Below are 18,513 nucleotides of genomic sequence, written 5' to 3' on the forward strand. Positions count from 1 at the left end.
TAGTAATTTTTTAAAAATATGAGGTCCTGAGGAATCAAGGGCCTTGGATGGCGGCCCATGTTGCCCACCCCCAGGGATGTCACTCAACAAAATTCTTACATTCATATAACCGATAGGCTGAACAGCAACTGAGTTGAGTTCCAACTCGTTTATGTTTGAGAACAAACTCACTTAGTGTTTTGCAAACAAACTTGCATATTTGTTCATATAAAACTATTAAGCATTCAATAATGTGGTTAATGAAATGATTACAAACAAGCTAAAATATGAATTTAACATTATGTAAGCTTGACCCAGTCCAGCTTACCTTGCCAAGGGGACACAACAACAATGTGAAGCATTCCACGTTATATTTATTAGACTCCTGCCAACTACAACAATGTTGTTGTAATGAGTGAAGTCCTACGTCATTGACTGACAACATTTAAGGAAGGCAGTGACAGTTTGGCATTTCCTCTACACGAGATTCTTTTATACCATGAAGTGAAGAATACGTGATCACAATATATATCTACAGCATATGTGTGTGTGTGTACATATATATATGTTTGTGTTTTAAGATCTTGAGAACTAATAGAGAAGGCCTTGTGAGTTGTGACTATGCAGTCTTTTCACAGAGCAAAGCCATACATACTTGTGATTCTATTGCAATGTGCTTCTGGAGTATTGAACATTATTATCAAGGATGCTCTAAATGATGGTATGAGCCAACATGTACTGGTGGTGTACCGGATGGCCATCGCCTCTGTTGTCATTGCGCCGTTCGCCTTTGTTTTGGAAAGGTCTCCAATTATTCTTACCCTGCTGTACTTGGCGTCGAGCTTTTTTCTTTTATTTTCTTTATTTTCTATGGGATTAGTCACGTAACTTGACTATCTCCACAGGAACTCAAGACCAAAGATGACATTACCCATCTTTGCAAAGATAATGCTGCTCAGCTTGTTTGAGTAATGATTTCTCATCCCCCTTATAGATTTATCAAAAAATTGAATATTATTTATGTCTCTGATCAAGGAATGTGATTATTGTGCAGGCCAGTAGCTTTTCATAACTTGTTCTACTCTGGCATGAAACATACTAGTGCGAACTTTAGCGCTGCTATATTCAATATAGTTCCTGCCATCACGTTTATACTGGCTTGGACGTTAAGGTAATTAATCTCCTCTTTTGCAACAATTTGATTCTATCTATGTTTAAGGTTTGCATGGCATGAGTGCTCATAGGTATGTAGGGATGGCAATTCTTAGCCGACCCGCCTCAACCCTATGGCCCCCACCCCGACCCGATCCACTCCGTTGCTATCCCTAGTATTATTGAGAGTTCGGGAAAGCATTCTCGGTAAACATGCGGTAGACAACTTTGAACATTTGACGGGAATATAATTCCCAATACAAGGTTTTATTACTTCAAAGTCTCACATCATAAACATTGCTCAACCACCATCAAAATTCCCAATCTTCCCAAACCCAGGTGTCAAGCATAGCTTAATTATCTACATGGGAATGGTGATTTAACGTATTGTTATCTACGTAGGCTTGAGAAAGTGAAGATTACGAAGCTGTCCAGCCAAGCGAAAATTATTGGAACAATTGTGACAATTGGAGGAACAATGCTAATGACTTTTGTCAAAGGAAAACACCTAAATTTTCCATGGACTAACGGACAACATCTTCATCAAGCTACTGCAATTGCTGGCACTAATGACAAGGGACATTTCGGAGAAGGTGCTGCCATGATTGTATCTGCTTGTTTCATTGGCTCTGCTTTTCTCATCTTACAAGTAATAGTTTAAAAGTTTTATTTAACCCTAATCTAACTAATTCGATCAACTTTTAATTGCTGCCAACAGTTTCTTATGACAATATTGATTTACAGGCATTTACACTAAAATCGTACCCAGTTAAACTCTCTCTCACAGCTTTGCAATGCATGATGGGAATGGTAGAGAGCACTGTTCTTGCCTTCGCTGTTGAACAGGGCAAAACCTCAGTTTGGTGTATACAAAAGCAAAGGAGCAACATCGTAGCTGTACTATATGGAGTAAGATAAGATACCATGTATTATTTTTACGCATCAATCATCAGATAACAGCATTTTAATTATTTTTAAATGGGAGGAGGCAAAGTTTGAATCTAAGATCTCATCGTTCGCGCCCAAGCCTCAAATACCATGTGAAACATCAATATTCTCCTTAAAGCTCAAACTATGGGAGAGGTGAAACTTATTTTTTAATGTATTTAGTGAGCCGATATATACAACCCTCCTTCTTTATATATATTAAGGAAACATACATTAGCTGCGAATTTTTATCACAATCCTCCTTCTTTATCTGAATTTGTATATATACAACTCACTTTTTTTTTTCTTCTCTTCAGGGACTATATTCTGGGGTGGCTTATTATATCATGGCATTAATAGCGAAGATAAGAGGTCCTGTGTTTGTGAGTGCTTCTAATCCTCTAAGCATGATTGTCACCACAATCATAGGCTCCTCCTTTTTGCATGAGCAACTTTACTTGGGAAGGTATAAAGTTTAAATTCTTGAAATTATTTTCGAAGTCAACTGAGATATGTTAAGCTAACTTGAGCCAAAAAAACATGTGTAGGGTTCTTGGAGCCACTGTCATTGTAATAGGGTTGTATCTGGTGTTATGGGGTAAGAGCAAAGATCAACCTCAACAACAAGCTACAGAAACTAACAAGGTAGCACCAAATCAAGAAACAACAACAACAAGGTTGAATGATAACATAGACAATACTGATATTGAGAACGCAACAGCATGTCAAGAAACAACTACAAAGAATGGCAGCAACATAGGTGGTGCTCATGATCATGCTTTTGTTGTTGTAGAGAGAACTAGAGAGGGATAAGACAACAACATAAAGAAAATAACTTGCAATATGCATGTAATGATTTTATGCAATTATTGAGAGTAGTCACCTTCAGTACTTCACTTTATGTTGTCTGACCATGGGTGAGTTTTTTACCAAAATAACACTCTCACTCAAAATATGTCTCAATATAATACCCGAGTGAAAATATTTCTCAAAATAGCACTACACACCACTGGCAGTGGCGTGTTCTTTGAAAATTTTAAACGATCACGCCATCAGAGATTGCGTGATCTAATTAGCATTGGTCACTCCATTGGCAATGGAGTGACTAATGGATATTTTCATTCATAGTTGGCGTGAATCATATTTTTATGATGATCACGCCAATTGACAGTTGGCGTGATCATCATAAAAATATACACATATATATGTATCTATATATATATACATCTATATACATACATACATATATACATCTATATACATACATACATACATATATATATATATAGAATAATTCTTCTATGTGAACAAAAAGTGTGGACCAACTTTTCAACCATAGATGTGATGGGTCCCACAGAAAATTTATGATCCCCACTTTTGTTTTGTTTTATTACAATAATTGGATTTGAAGTTCACAAAGTTGGTTCACATAGGATAATTCCTCTATGTGTGTGTGTGTATGTGTATATATATATACACACACAGAGGAATTCTCTTATGTGAACTAACTTTGTGGACCAAAATCCAATAGTTGCGATAAAGCACAACATAAGTGGGGGTCATATATTTATTATGGGACCCACCGTATCTATGGTTAAAAAACAAGTCCACAAAGTTGATCCACACTTTTAGTCCACATAAGAAAATTCATGTACGCATATATATTACATGTATATGTATATATCTATACATATATGCATTAAGATATATATACACACACACATATATACATACACACATATATACACACATATATACATTCACGCCATCAGAGATGGCGTGATCGTTGAAAACATACAAAGAACACGCCACTGACAGTGACGTGTAGTGCTATTTTGGGAAATACTTTCCCGTGGGTGTTATATTGGGATATATTATGGGGGAGAGTGTTATTTGGGTAAAAAACTCGACCATGGGTTGTATTTTCTCGTGATTGGGAGCTGAATGCTTTATTAGTCCGTGTAGATTAATTGGTTCCTCAATAAGTGAAATACCGCCGACCCCAAAAAATATTACAAAACTTGATTAAATTATGTTGGCGTGTTTTTGGAGGTAAGCTCAGACTTTAGAAATATTGGAATGTTAAAAATAATTCGACAATGTGGATGAGAAAAATGACTCATGCTGAGTCAGCATGACAGTTGAAAAGAAAGCTATGTATTGTAGCGTCCTGGAACCATGTTAAGAATAAAGAGCTGGGGGAGGATAACTCTCAGCTCCAATGATATATTTCAACCACGCTCAAACTAATGTCCAAGGACGTCAGAGGATTAGGATCAATGCATTTGATCATATCACGACATCCTAGGAATAATAATATCAACAACCAAGGAAACACTTTATCTCATTTGTGAAGTCATAATTAATAACCCAAAAAAAAATTTCGAGTCGCCCCTCGTGGAAAATTAGACACACTCTCATGATTTACAGATTAATCAACACGACAATAGAGAAATTCAAACTGAGAAATCAAGAATCATAACACAAGATTTACGTAGAAAACCTCCAAACCAGGAGGAAAAATCGCGGCCGTTGTCAAAATCAAGAAAAAATTCATTATGTAGAAAATTGTTACAAGTAGACACCAAAAAAAACCCAAGCAACCCAAGAGATAAACCAGAAAGTTATCACCATTTGCTCTCTCTTAAACCTCACACACAACCCTTTGATTTTTCAGTACCAAAAATCCTAGTCAACCACTAGTATTTATAGTAATATAAAATCTCCTAGTTCATTTCTACTTAGGAGTCCCTCCTCAAGAAGTTTCCAATTGTAAATATGATTTCCTTCACGTTCCTAACTAGAGACTTTCTTGAAAAATAAATTTCGTCACAACCGGGACTCTTTTGTAGCAATTAAAATTGTCCAGAATCGAATTTATCCGTTAGTTATCCGGAAGGATCCTCCAGCTATCTGGATAGTCATGCACTAGTCTGCCCACTATAGCTGTTTATGCCAGCCGCTGTCCGGACAACACACCCAGCTGTTCAGACAATACCATGTCTGGTAGGTTCTTCTCACCTTTATTACCTTATTTTTGACCAAAAAAAACCACAATTCTCCACCTCGATCAAAAATATCCATAGCTTTCTCTATACCATTGTTTTCACCAATGGTCACAATTTTCTAAACCAAGAATTGTTCTTCATAACTTTCGCTATACATTGTCTTGACCAACAATCATACTCCACCATAAAAGAATATACCCACTCAGAGCTTTATCGCTACAAGATTTTCCTTCGGCACATGGTGAAATAAACCTACTAAAATTTATGGTGCAACCCGCATGCTTGAATTTTTCGAGAGTTTCTCAGCCCCTTCGATTTCCTTTCCACCACATACCCTGCATAATCTTCAAGCAAATGCCCGTGTGTAAACCCGTGGACCCGCTATCCGTTAACACATCTTCTTCCATCACACTAGTGGCATGCCATGAGGATGTACAGGCCCCTTTTAGAAGGCTTCTCCAGCTGCTTCTTCTGAAAACTAGCCGCTAACTTCACCCGAGTTGTTTGCCATCTCAACTCCACCTTTTTGACAATTCCTTCCGAGGTGTCTGATTTTTCACACCTCCAACACTCCAGCTTTTGCTTCATAGAACCCCTTTTATTTTTTCTGTTTTCCGCTATCAACGTTGAGTTTCTCGGTGAACTCTTGTTCCCATCACTTAATCTTTGCTCCTCAGAGAAAAGTTTTTCGAAAACTTCAGGAAAATAACGTTTTCCTTCCCATGAACCAAAATTGGCTTTAAGTGCTCATAGGAAGATGGAAGAGACCATATTAGCCACAAAGCTATATCCTCATCATCCGTCTTCACTCCAACAGACTCTAACTCTGAGATGATCCCGTTGAGAACATTCAAGTGATCTGAGGTTGATGTACCTTCAACCATCCATAATGTGTCAAACTGCTCCTTCAGATACGCTCGACTTGAAATACCCTACGACTGATACAATTCTTCAAACTTTTCCCAAAGCGCCTTGGCCGTGGATATTCCATGCACGTTCGCTAGGACATTCTTGGTGAAACATAACCGAATTGCACTAGCCGCCTTTAGATCAAGTTGCTCCCAAGCTTCATCACTCTTATTGGACTGTCCCTTATCATCCGTTGAATCTTGTTTCCCCTTTAACGCCTTGTGTAACCCGGATTGAATCAGCATATCCTTGACTTGTATTTGCCACAAGCAAAAATTCATTCTCCCATCAAATTTTTCGAGGTCAATTTTTATTCCTGACATATATGGTCCAATTGGGGACATGTACATAGTAGTAGGTGGCCTGCAATGGCATATCCTTAGAATTGTATGGATAGATTAATAATTAAATTCGTAGTATTTTTTATAGATAAATAATTATGTAGTATTGAAAGCAAAGCATAAACATTATTGTAGTATCCTTTCTTCCACGTCAACTCTTCTTAGGCCCATAAGTTTTTTTTTAAAAAAAGTTTTAAAAACCAACCGGTATGTACTTAAACCGATTACGAAATCTCTCATTGGTACGTATGGGTCTAAAATATCGGGTTATGTCGTGCTGGTCAAAATCGGTTGAATTTGTTGATTAAACCAGCATTAAATCGATTTTAAACCGGTTTTATATATAATTTTTTAACTAAAATTATCTTTTTAGTTTATATATAAATTAAAATTAAAATTAAAATTTAATTAATACTCGAAGTCTCTAAAAATAGTTCTCAAGTGAACTTTTAATAATTACTTGTATGTGAAGTTTAGACTTTGTTTACAAGAGTCGTAGTTGTAAATTTAAATCTTTTTTTATATTGAATTTTTGTTGTATGGATTTAAAAAAACATGTTAAAAATAACATTAGTAAGAATTAAGTTCGGCACTCAATTATGAAGTAGAAAGTCTTAGCAAGGAAAACAACACGATTTTTTGTTATTCTTATACTCTTATATATATATGTATGTATGTGTTTGTGTGTATATATATATAAGATTTCTCCTATGCGCATCTAATTTGTGCACTTAAAATATCCACCTATGTTCTCATCATTGATTTAAAACATGTGAGACCCAAAACAATGGACCACAGATTCTGTCAAAAGAGACAGGGTGAACGCCGCACCTATAAAGGGAGGACTTGTTTTAGTTCATGGCAAGGAAACAAATTAGAAGACTCATAATTTTTTGGAGTTTCAACTTGTTCATAATTTTTTTTTATTGGTAACAACCGGCGGAGAAATAAAAATAAGGGAAATGGTAAAGCATTATACAATACAATCAAAGGAAAGTCAATTTGTCTCCTCTTTTTAGAAGCTTTAATTAAATATTTGCACAATTTGTTTGTTAAGTTCTTTTGTTTGATGACATTATAACAAAGCCATCATTGTCGGTACAAGATCATACAATACCCCAATTAGCTATAAATTATTTCCTTAAAAAACAATAAATTATTTTACATATTAAAAAAAGTTAATTATGGAAGTTGGCTCCTAGATTGTCATTGACTTTCCTATGAGAATCTGACCAGGTTCAACTCAATCATCTATTTTACAAACATTTCAATTCGGGTATCCAAATTTTCAAACTGTTTCAAACTAGTCACACGGGCTGTTTTCACCCAATTAGGGCAGTCAACAATCCCATGTAGCACAGTATAGTCAGAGTCAACAATCCCAAGCTAGATCTGCACAATAGAGGGTCAGTGGTCGTTTTACTTTGTATATATGAACTGGTTGATTTTACGGTTGAACATAGATTGATATATTGATTTTTCTAATATTAGAATTTCCAGTGCAATACACATCAACAACATTGTCAGTTTTGCCTTCCCAGGAGGTCACCTATCCCAATATTCATTTCACAAAATAACGCTTAACTACGGACTTACTACAAGATGTTCACCTCCGTACTTGTGAGTTAGGTTATATCAGACCCAACAAGTGGATAGTACGGGTTTAGGGTTACTTGTGGATTGTTCATCCATTGGACATTCGAAAGGCCCTACAAGTACCCCTAACCTGTGAGTGGTCCATCCATAAAGACACTCAAAAGGCCCAACAAGTGACCCAAACTGTTGTGAATAATGATGGCTCAATTTGACAAAACAATATTGAGGAAACAAAATAGAGAAAAAGAACAAGACACAAGTTTAATGAGGTTCGACAAATTGCCTAATCCTCGGGCGAAGCCAATGAAATTTCCACTAATATGAATAAGGTTACAAAGAATTCCAAAGAGACAAGCTCTCTATACCAAGAACTATCCAAAATCTCACTCGGAACAATAATCAACTCTGTCACACTCTTCCAAACAAAACGGATGAATAAAATCCCAAAGTTGTCAAAAGGTACTGCAAAGAAAAGAATATGTCTAACATTTTGTTGTAGTCACTAGGGTTTACAACATATGAGGAGTTTCGGTTGACTTAAAACCTTAAAACACATAAAAAAACCCCAAAATCAGAACTGAACTTGGGTTAGAACTGCTACTGCCCGACAACCGTTCGGATAGCCTCTTGAAAATTTAACCAAAGGTATCTTTGAAAATTTATTTTTGGAAAAATTCCTCCTATACGAGGACAAAAGAACACGAAAAAGAAACTTGCAAAACTTTTTTAAAAAGGTATTTCGTAAAAAATATTTTTTTTATGTCCCACTTTTGAATTTGACAATAATTATTTGAATTAAAGTCATTTTTTTTCGAGTGGCTGGTGGAAACCATTTTTGTTCAGATGACAGCTATTCTGATTTTAAAAATAAAACATTAAAAATCAAGTATTGACCAAAAAAGAAAATAAACTAGTAAAAAAAAAAAAATGGTGGTGGTATTCTTCATATATGGGGGACAAAATCCCATGAAGGAGAATCTAAAATATTCCAACCTACCGGCAAGCTCAACTTCAAATATAAACTATTCCTATATGGAGATAAAATCCCATGAAGGAGAGAGTTTACAAGTTAGGGATCTTATTGTCGTTGGTGGAATTCTCACCTATTGTTGTTGATTATATTCGCAAGCGGACAAAATCGCACAAGTAATAAAGAGTGAATAGAGTATCGTCCCACAAGGATGTTTTGGCAATCTCAAATTAATGACAAAATAAGCAATTAGCACACTAAAATGGTAAGCGAATTGTTGCTTTGGTTTTTACCTAATACTAAACAAGTGAATTGAAAGAGAACTAAGTACACTTAAATGATTAGCAAAGCAACAAACCAGAATTTTTGTTTCAAGCAAAGTAAGCACTAAGGTTCCTAATTTCACCACTTCTTATCCAACTAAACTCCATTGGTTCATTAATTCTCATTTCTTAATTTAGTTGTTGACAATAGATTTCCCAAATTATCCAATGCTCTATTCCTAGATACACTGAAAGTATTTTCAATAGAATCCCTGTTTACCTAACATTCGGTTTCATATCAAAAATCCCTTAAGCATAATGGAAATCAATTAATGATTGCATAAGTCTTGAACCTATATTCCTATGGTTCATACAACCTATGTCTTCTATGGATTCTTGCAACCCTAGGTTTATCCTTCCGGTTTCAACCTAGACTAGACATCATTCAAATGGTGATCAAGCATTTGAAAGCAATAAGCATATCCACAGAAAATCAACAACATAAAAAAAGAGATTCAAGAACAAGAAACCAATTTCATTTAATCTTCAAAGAAGGGTTCCATTAGGATCCTTAGTTAGAGAGGATTAGCTCCTCATAACTAAGGAGTACACTTCAAAATCAGAAATGGCAGTCATTAAAATACAAGAATAAAGAGAAGAGAAGGAAAAACCCCTTAACCCCCTTTCGCTTGCAACAATGGCTGCTGTAGAGAGGTCTCTCCAAAAACCCTAAGTTTTTGCTCCCCAAGATCCAAAAATTCCAAAAACCCTAGAAATCTAAGATTATATACCCCCACGACCCAGAGTCGTTTATCTCACACTTCTATGTCGTTTTGAGCTGGTCTCCCTTGACTCTTGGTTAATTTCGGACAATTGAAGGCCTCAGAAGTCGCGAGATTTCTCTGGCCGATCGATCGGTTTTTGGTCCGATCGATCGGAATTCTCCACTGTCCAATTCAGCTAAATCAGCGTCCGATCGATCGGAATTTTGGTCCGATCGATCGGAATTCTCCACTGTCCAATTCTTGCTCATTCCTATCCATTAAGCTGCTTTTCTTCCATTTATGCTCCGGAACCTGAAATGTGCAAATAACATTCTTTAAGCAGCATATAATTCGAATTAACTCTTAAACAATGCAAGATTTCATATAAAAGGATGCACAATTATATGAATATAATTGACATATCACCTATACAGGGACAAAATCCCACGAAGGATGAGAGCTTAGAAATCATTTCAATACCGTAGCCACATCTTACTATTTTCTTTATCAATACTGTAGAAATCACAAAAAGACTTTGTAACACCCATACCGTAGAAATCATCCTCCATATCAATACCGTATACGTAGAAATCAATATTTAGAAACCAATACGGTGTAGGAAATCAATACTAATACATAGAAACCAATATGTAGAAATCAATACGGTAGAAATCACATCAATGCCGTAGAAATCACAACAAGACTTGTAAGAACATAATCCAATCAATATTTTTTATTATTATTTTTTTTTGTGAACAAATAGTCAAAAAGCAAGTTACTTTAACACAAAGCTCAAACGTATCTCTCCTCCATTTAAGACTCAAAACTTTTTACCTGTAGCCAACTTAAGATTTTTCCAACTCCTTTGTGACTTTTAACACACAACTTTAACATACTAAAAACAAATGGAAATGATTTTGAACAGGCCCAACTCCATATTGAAAGTTTCCTGGAGAATAAAACTTGTGAGTTTGGGGCTTATTGTTATTAATAGGATCCTATACATTCAAGGCAGAGTCCCACAAACCAGCAAATATCTAGAAATAAGGACAAACCGACGAAATCACCCAAAGATAATCTTGCACATCTCATACCAAGGTAGAGTATCCTTTGCAAGGAAATGGTGAGAGAACCTCCTCTATACGGAGACAGAATCACACGAAGAAGAGGTTCCCTATTTGAAGCCACTTTCTTGGCAGAGAAACAACTTCGAACAACAAAAATAGAAAGAAATAGAGGGAAAGAGACCACAAGTTGACCCCGTTAGACTCCCCTCACTGAGATGCATAATACCCAGTCATATTCCATCCAAAAAGTCACTGAAAATGAAGATCTGAAGTTGACCCCTTTTGTTTGCGTAATGTTACTGTTTCAGACTATAACATAGACATTAAGAAGTCCATCTACGTTATATAAGCTAATATTTTGATTGTATCTTTTTATAGTTTCAAAACATAGAGGATTAAGAAAATAAGTCAAATTATTTGATTGTATAATGTTACATTTTTAAAATAGTAACATTATAAATGTATGATCTCAGATCTATACGATTTCATATCTGAACTCAGTACATCTCAAATCTCATATTACATCTCAGGTCTAAGAAGATGAAGAAGAAGAATAAAAAATAAGAATATGAAGAATAAGAAAATGAAGAAGATGATGGTGGAGGTGCGATAGTGGTAGAGGTGTGACGGTGGTGGAGGAGCGAAGGTGGAGATGAAAGATGACGGTGGTGGAGGCGGACAATCGCAATGGTGGAGGCGGAAGTGGCAGTGTTGAAAATAGAGGAGAAATTTCTTAGATCTAGGTATTCTTACGTCTATGCGTATAGAAGAAGAATGACAAATATGTGAATATGAAATTATTAACTTTTTTAAAAAAGGCACCTATGTGGAGAAGAGGTACTTATGTGGAAAAGATACTATCAAGTGGATCTATGTATCCATAAATTGTCAAAGTGGTACTTATATGACATTTGTTAAAGAGAATTTTAATTGAACCTGTGTCCAACATTTGTCAAGTGGGTATTCAAATGGCATTTTTGGTATAAATTTGTCCATAAGATACAATTTGCATTAGTCTTATGTGGTCTTGTGAAATAGGCCCTAGTAAATCTATCAAAAGCAAATTAAAGAAAAACATAAGAATTTATGTTAAGAGAGTCCCACATCCAGACCGGTTAGATGTGAAATTCTCATCCAATTTATAAGATGAAACCCAACCTCAAAACACTTGCGGGTCCTTTTAGAGACAAAACTCACATGACCCTTTGGTCCAATGTGGGACAATACCTTAAGTGTTGTTGGGTCCAACATTTCTCCTTTGCTCATTCTTCAAGTTATCACATGATATCGGAACATTTGCTAGATCCTCAAGACCTCCATATGATGGCGTTTGGATCACCTGTGGGCTTTTCGGATATGGACCACCCACAAGGTGATAGGTTTTTACACGATGGACCCTAAACATGTGTAGTCTATTTGTTGGGCCTCGCATAACCGAGGTCACAAGTACGGGGAAGTGTTAAGAGAGTCTCGCATCGGTTAGATATGAGATTCCTCATCTAATTTATAAGATAAACCCAACCTCAAAACACTGAGGGCCCTTTTAGGGACAAAACCCACATGGATCTTTGGCCCAATGTGAGACAATATCTTAAGTGTTGTTGAACCCAACCTTTCTCCTCTACCCATTTTTCGAATTGTCACAATTTATGTGGTTGCCTCAATTGACGTAACTCACACTGTCCAAGAAATTCACTATAAACAATGAGAATACAAGAATATTGAGAAGAACATTCAATCAATTTTAATTTATTAATCTTGCTTTAGAGTCTTCGGTATGGCGACTGATGAGTCTCTCCTACTTTATTAGAGTCTCCGGTCTGGCGACTGATGAGTTTCTCCTAATTTTCTCATCTTCCCCCCTCTTCGCATGTAATTTTCTTCCACATTAAACACATTTCCTCGCATATGAGGCACCCACTTCGTTACCGACGTTACGTGGTCTCAACGGCCATGGTAATTACAGGAGTCAAGAAAAAGTAGAATATATGTAGACATGTAGTGAGGACCAAGACTTCTTCAACCTAGGTTGACCAGCCAGTCAAAGTTTGACCGTATACGTGTAATCCATGCTATAAGTCATTTGAAGTCTAGCCCACGTCGTGGAATGTTTAATTAGGCAGACTAGGGTTGTAAACAGATAGAGTCTTTTACGACCAACCTTTTGCGTTCATTAATGAAGCTTAACAAAATGAGTTTTAAGAAAATTCTTACATTCGTTCAATAAACGATAATTATTAGAAATTCATACCCCCATACATGCTAATAATATTGTTCGCTTTGAGTTATTCGGTTCCCGTGATACATCTAGCCTGCACGACTTTATTCATTCTTTGCCCTGCTTTGGGTTAATCCGCACGGCTTTATTAGTGAAGCTTAGCAAATGAGTTTGAACAAAATCAATGGCATAGCTGTGTCTCTGAGAGCCCTGGACAAACTCCAAAAAATGAGTCTTTTTAAAAAGATTAGAAGTGGTATGTTATTTAAATGAGTTTGGGGTCACGATAACGTTAATAATTTTTCAAAAATATGGGGCTCTGAGCGACGGCCCATGTAGCCCCCCGCCAGGGTAGGGATGCCACTGAACAAAATTCTTACATTCGTTTGATAAACGATTAGTTGAATAGGAAACTGAGTTGAGTTCCTACTCGTTTATGTTTTTGAGAACAAACTCAGTTAGTGTTTTGTAAACAGACTTGTATATTTGTTCATATAAAACTATTAAGCATTCAATAATGTGGTAATGAAATGGTTACAAACAAGCTAAAATATGAATTTAACATTATGTAAGCTTGACCCAGTCCAGCTTCCCTCGCGAAGGGGACATAACAACAATGTAGTCGTTTGGGAGTGCTGTGAACTGCTGTGCTGTGCTGTGAGGTATAAAATTGTGGTGCTGTGAGGTATAAAACTGTGGTACTGTGAGATGAATTCCAACGCAGAAACTGTTTGGCGCATCACTTTTAAAACTGTGGTGAGATGTTGTGACGTGCGTTTGGTGTATCTAAATTACGATTATATTAAATGATTAATAATATTAATATAAAATCACTTAATGTTTGCATTGTATATTAATCTAAAATAAACTACTGGACCTAAAGTATTTTACGTTACGGTATAAAGCGTTTGGGAGTGCTTATATTTTGGTGCCGTGAGCTAAGGTGTTGCGAGGTAAAAAACTGTGATGCTACGAAGTGAGTTCTGCTGATAAAATACGTTTGGCGTGTCATAAAAAAAATTATGGTGCACCTCACCACAGCCAAGAAAAGCAGTGCAAACACACTTCCAAACAAACACATTAATGTCAAACATTCCACGTTATATTTATTAGATTCCTGCAAACTACAACAATGTTGTTGTAATGAGTGAAGTCCTACTTCATTAAATGACAACATTTAACGAAGGCAGTGACAGTAGTACATTTTTAGTCAAGAGTCGTTTGGCATTTCCCATACACGAGATTCCTTTTATACCATGAAGTGAAGAATACGTGATCACAATATATATCTACAGCATATGTGTGTGTGTGTGTATATATATATATATATATGTTTGTGTTTTAAGATCTTCAGAACTAATAGAGAAGGCCTTGTGAGTTGTGAATATGCAGTCTTTGCATAGAGCAAAGCCGTACATACTTGTGATTCTATTGCAATGTGCTTCTGGAGTATTGAACATTATTATCAAGGATGCTCTAAATGATGGTATGAGCCAACATGTACTGGTCGTGTACCGGATGGCCATCGCCTCTGTTGTCATTGCTCCGTTCGCCTTTGTTTTGGAAAGGTCTCCATTAATTCTTACTCTGCTGTACTTCGCATTGAGCTTTTTTTCTTTTCTTTTCTTTTTTTCCTTTTTTGTTTTTTTTTTATGGGATTAGTCACATCACTTGAGTATCCTCAACAGGAAGTCAAGACCAAAGATGACATTGCCCATCTTTGCAAAGATAATGCTGCTCAGCTTGTTTGAGTAATGATTTCTCATCCCTTAAAGATTCATCAAAAAATGGATTAGTTAGGTCTCTGATCAAAGGAATGTGATTATTGTGCAGGCCCGTAGCTTTTCATAACTTGTTCTACTCTGGCATGAAATATACTAGCGCGAACTTTAGCGCTGCTATATTCAATATTGTTCCTGCCATCACGTTTATACTGGCTTGGACGTTAAGGTAATTAACCTTCTCTTTCGCAGCAATTTTATAGTATCTATGCTTAGGGTCTGCATGGCATGAGTGTTCATAGGTATTATGTAAGGATGACAATTCTTACCCGAAGGCCCCACCCCGACTTGCATAATCCACATCCGATCCGCCCCATTGCCATCCCCAGTGTCATTGAGAGTTCGGGTTGAAAACATTCTCAATAAACATGAGGTAGACAACCTCGTACATTTTCCGAGAATATAATTTTCAAAACAAGGGTTTTATTACTTCAAACTGTCACATCATAAGCACTGCTCAACCACCGTCCAAATTCCCAACCTTCCCAAACACCAATTTCTCCGATGCCCGCGAATACTGGTGTCAAGCATAGCTTAATTATCTACATGGGAAAGGTGCTTTAACATATTGTTATCTACGTAGGCTTGAGAAAGTGAAGATTAAGGAGCTGTCCAGCCAAGCGAAAGTTATTGGAACAATTGTGACAATTGGAGGAACAATGCTAATGACTTTTGTCAAAGGAAAACACCTAAATTTTCCATGGACTAATGGACAAGATGTTAATCAAGCTACTGTAATTGCTGGCACTAATCATAAGGGAAATTTCGGAGAGGGTGCTGCCATGATTGTATTTGCTTGTTTCATTGGCTCCGCTTTTCTGATCTTGCAAGTAATAGTTTAAAAGTTTTCTTTAACCCTAAACTAACTACGTCGATAAACTTTTAATTGCCGCCAACAATTTCTTATGATAGTATTGCTTTACAGGCATTTACACTAAAATCGTACCCAGCTAAACTCTCTCTCACAGCTTTGCAATGCATGATGGGAATGGTAGAAAGCACTGTTCTTGCCTTCGCTATTGAACAGGACAAAACCTCGGTTTGGTGTATACAAAAGCAAAGGAGCAACATCGTAGCTGTACTATATGGAGTAAGATAAGATACCATATATTATTTTTACGCATCAATCATAGATGGGCAATAAAATCACTCAGTAAGATAAGATACCATACATTATTTTTTTCGCTACCCTTCTTTATCTGAATTTGTATATATACTACTCACTCTTTTTTTCTTCTCTTCAGGGACTATATTCTGGGGTTGCTTACTATATCATGGCATTAATAGCGAAGATAAGAGGTCCTGTGTTTGTGAGTGCTTCTAATCCTCTAAGCATGATTGTCACCACAATCATAGGCTCCTCCTTTTTGCATGAGCAACTTTACTTGGGAAGGTATTAAAGTTTAAATTCTTGAAATTATTTTCGAAGTCAACTGAGATATGTTAAGCTAACTTGAGCCAAAAAAACATGTGTAGGGTTCTTGGAGCCACTGTCATTGTAATAGGGTTGTATCTGGTGTTATGGGGTAAGAGCAAAGACCAACCTCAACAACAAGCTACAGAAACTAACAAGGTAGCACCAAATCAAGAAACAACAACAACAAGGTTGAATGATAACATAGACAATACTGATATTGAGAACGCAACAGCATGTCAAGAAACAACTACAAAGAATGGCAGCAACATAGGTGGTGCTCGTGATCATGCTTTTGTTGTTGTAGAGAGAACTAGAGAGGGATAAGACAACAACATAAAGAAAATAACTTGCTATATGCATGTAATGCTTTTATGCAATTATTGAGAGTAGTCACCTTCAGTGCTTCACTTTATGTTGTCTAACCATGGGTTGTATTTTCTCATGATTGGGAGCTGATTGCTTTATTTGTACGTGTAGATTAATTGGTTCCTCAATAACTGAAATACCCCGGACCCCAAAAAATATTAGAGGTTGTTTGGTTTGAGCAGTCTGTATTTTTCATTTCTATTATTTTCTGAAATTATAGAAATGGTGTTTGGTTTATCATTTTTCAATTTCATTTTCCAGAAAATGAATTTCCATTTTTTAAAAATATAGAAAACATCTTTTAGACGTTTTCACAAATTTGAAAACACGGAGGTACGCTACTCTCCGTCAAAAAATTTCCGAAATGCAAAAATGTTCACAGGTTTTTGAAATGGGCTCTCAAATTCCTAAAAAATTTGAGAGTCTCAAATTCCAATTTAAAGACTGTAGTTTTGCCACATGAGGTTTTATCCAATAGTGAAGATTTGAATTTATATTTACAAACTTGTGAGAGGGCTTTTTGAATGGGAGAGAGAAACAAATATAGAGACAAGTGTAAAATTACTTTTTATATGTGATTATATGATAAAACTACAACCTTTATATTAGAATTTGAGACTCTCAAATTTTTTAAGAATTTGAGAGCCCCTAATCCGAAATGAAATACAACTACATCAACGTGCACCTTCCACTATGATGGGTCCCACTCTTTTATAGCTTTTTGCTTTGATGGGTCCCACAATTTGTAGTATTTCTCCAACATTTGGTATTATTTGATATAATCAAACGAAATCAAAGGCCGAAGATTTACCTAGGCGTGGTAAAAAAATCGATTCTGAGTTGGACAACATCGCGTGTTTATGAAATATATTTATGTTCGGATACTAATCCGGAATGAATTTTGGACGTACTTAATTGGTCAAACCTGAATTGGTTTAAATATGAATAAATAAATCGAACAATAACTTAATCCGGGTTATGGTCTAGACAAATAAATTGGACAAGATTTTTATGTTTAGACCCGAACTCGATTTTAAACCTGATAAATTTTTTGTTTTTCGACCTAAATTTCAGACATGTAACTTATGTCCAAACTTGAATTAATCTGCGTTAGACAAATTTGATTATCCACACCGGACAGAGTTTTGTCACCCTTAACTTTACTTTTTTTTTTCTCTATAATAAAGGAAGTTAGGGAGGATAAATGGGAAAAATCCATGATGATGTGACATAAATAGCATTATGGCTGTTTAAAATTTTTGTGTTGTAAATAAATCGGTCACTTTTAAAAAAAAGAAATCAGTGATATGTTAAACATATATTAATATTAGTTATGTATATATAAAACAATGCTTATATTGTATTGTGTCAAATAGGGGAAAAAATCCATATTGCTTTTACGATAGTGAGTTAAAAAATAATACGATTAATAGAAAATGAAAAATAATTTTTCAATATTTCAAACCAAACGTTTTTCTGTTTCTATTTCTAAAAACAGAAAATGAAAAATGAAAAACAAAAATAGAAAACAGAAAATAGAAAACAGAGAGCAAACCAAACGGACCTTTACGAAAGTTTATTAAATTATGTCAGCATGTTTTTGGAGGTAATTGGATCTTAGTATATCGGGAGTTAAGCCCAGACATTAGAAATATTGGAATGTTAAAAATAATTGGACAATGTAGATGAGAAAAATGACTCATGCTAAGTTAGCATGACATGTGGAAAGAAAGCTATGTATTGTAGCGCCTTGGA

The 18,513-nt window shown here is 35.8% G+C and overlaps 2 protein-coding genes across 2 annotated transcripts; both read left to right on the plus strand.

Annotated features, from left to right (window-relative positions):
- The first annotated feature begins 568 nt into the window (after window positions 1–568).
- On the plus strand, window positions 569–2,871 carry LOC119985484 (WAT1-related protein At2g39510-like). The gene is made up of 7 exons (XM_038829778.1): window positions 569–782; window positions 885–947; window positions 1,034–1,150; window positions 1,534–1,780; window positions 1,876–2,040; window positions 2,376–2,524; window positions 2,607–2,871. The coding sequence occupies exons 1-7, from the start codon at window positions 601–603 to the stop codon at window positions 2,869–2,871; spliced, it is 1,188 nt and encodes a 395-aa protein (XP_038685706.1). The 5' UTR covers window positions 569–600.
- Window positions 2,872–14,580: 11,709 nt separating this feature from the next.
- On the plus strand, window positions 14,581–16,716 carry LOC119985485 (WAT1-related protein At2g39510-like). Its single transcript, XM_038829779.1, has 7 exons — window positions 14,581–14,762; window positions 14,883–14,945; window positions 15,028–15,144; window positions 15,559–15,805; window positions 15,901–16,065; window positions 16,220–16,368; window positions 16,452–16,716. Exons 1-7 carry the CDS (start codon window positions 14,581–14,583, stop codon window positions 16,714–16,716), a joined length of 1,188 nt encoding a protein of 395 aa, XP_038685707.1.
- Window positions 16,717–18,513: the final 1,797 nt, after the last annotated feature.

The sequence above is a fragment of the Tripterygium wilfordii genome, chromosome 19 (genome assembly GCF_013401445.1).
Source record: "Tripterygium wilfordii isolate XIE 37 chromosome 19, ASM1340144v1, whole genome shotgun sequence".
Lineage (NCBI taxonomy): Eukaryota > Viridiplantae > Streptophyta > Magnoliopsida > Celastrales > Celastraceae > Tripterygium > Tripterygium wilfordii.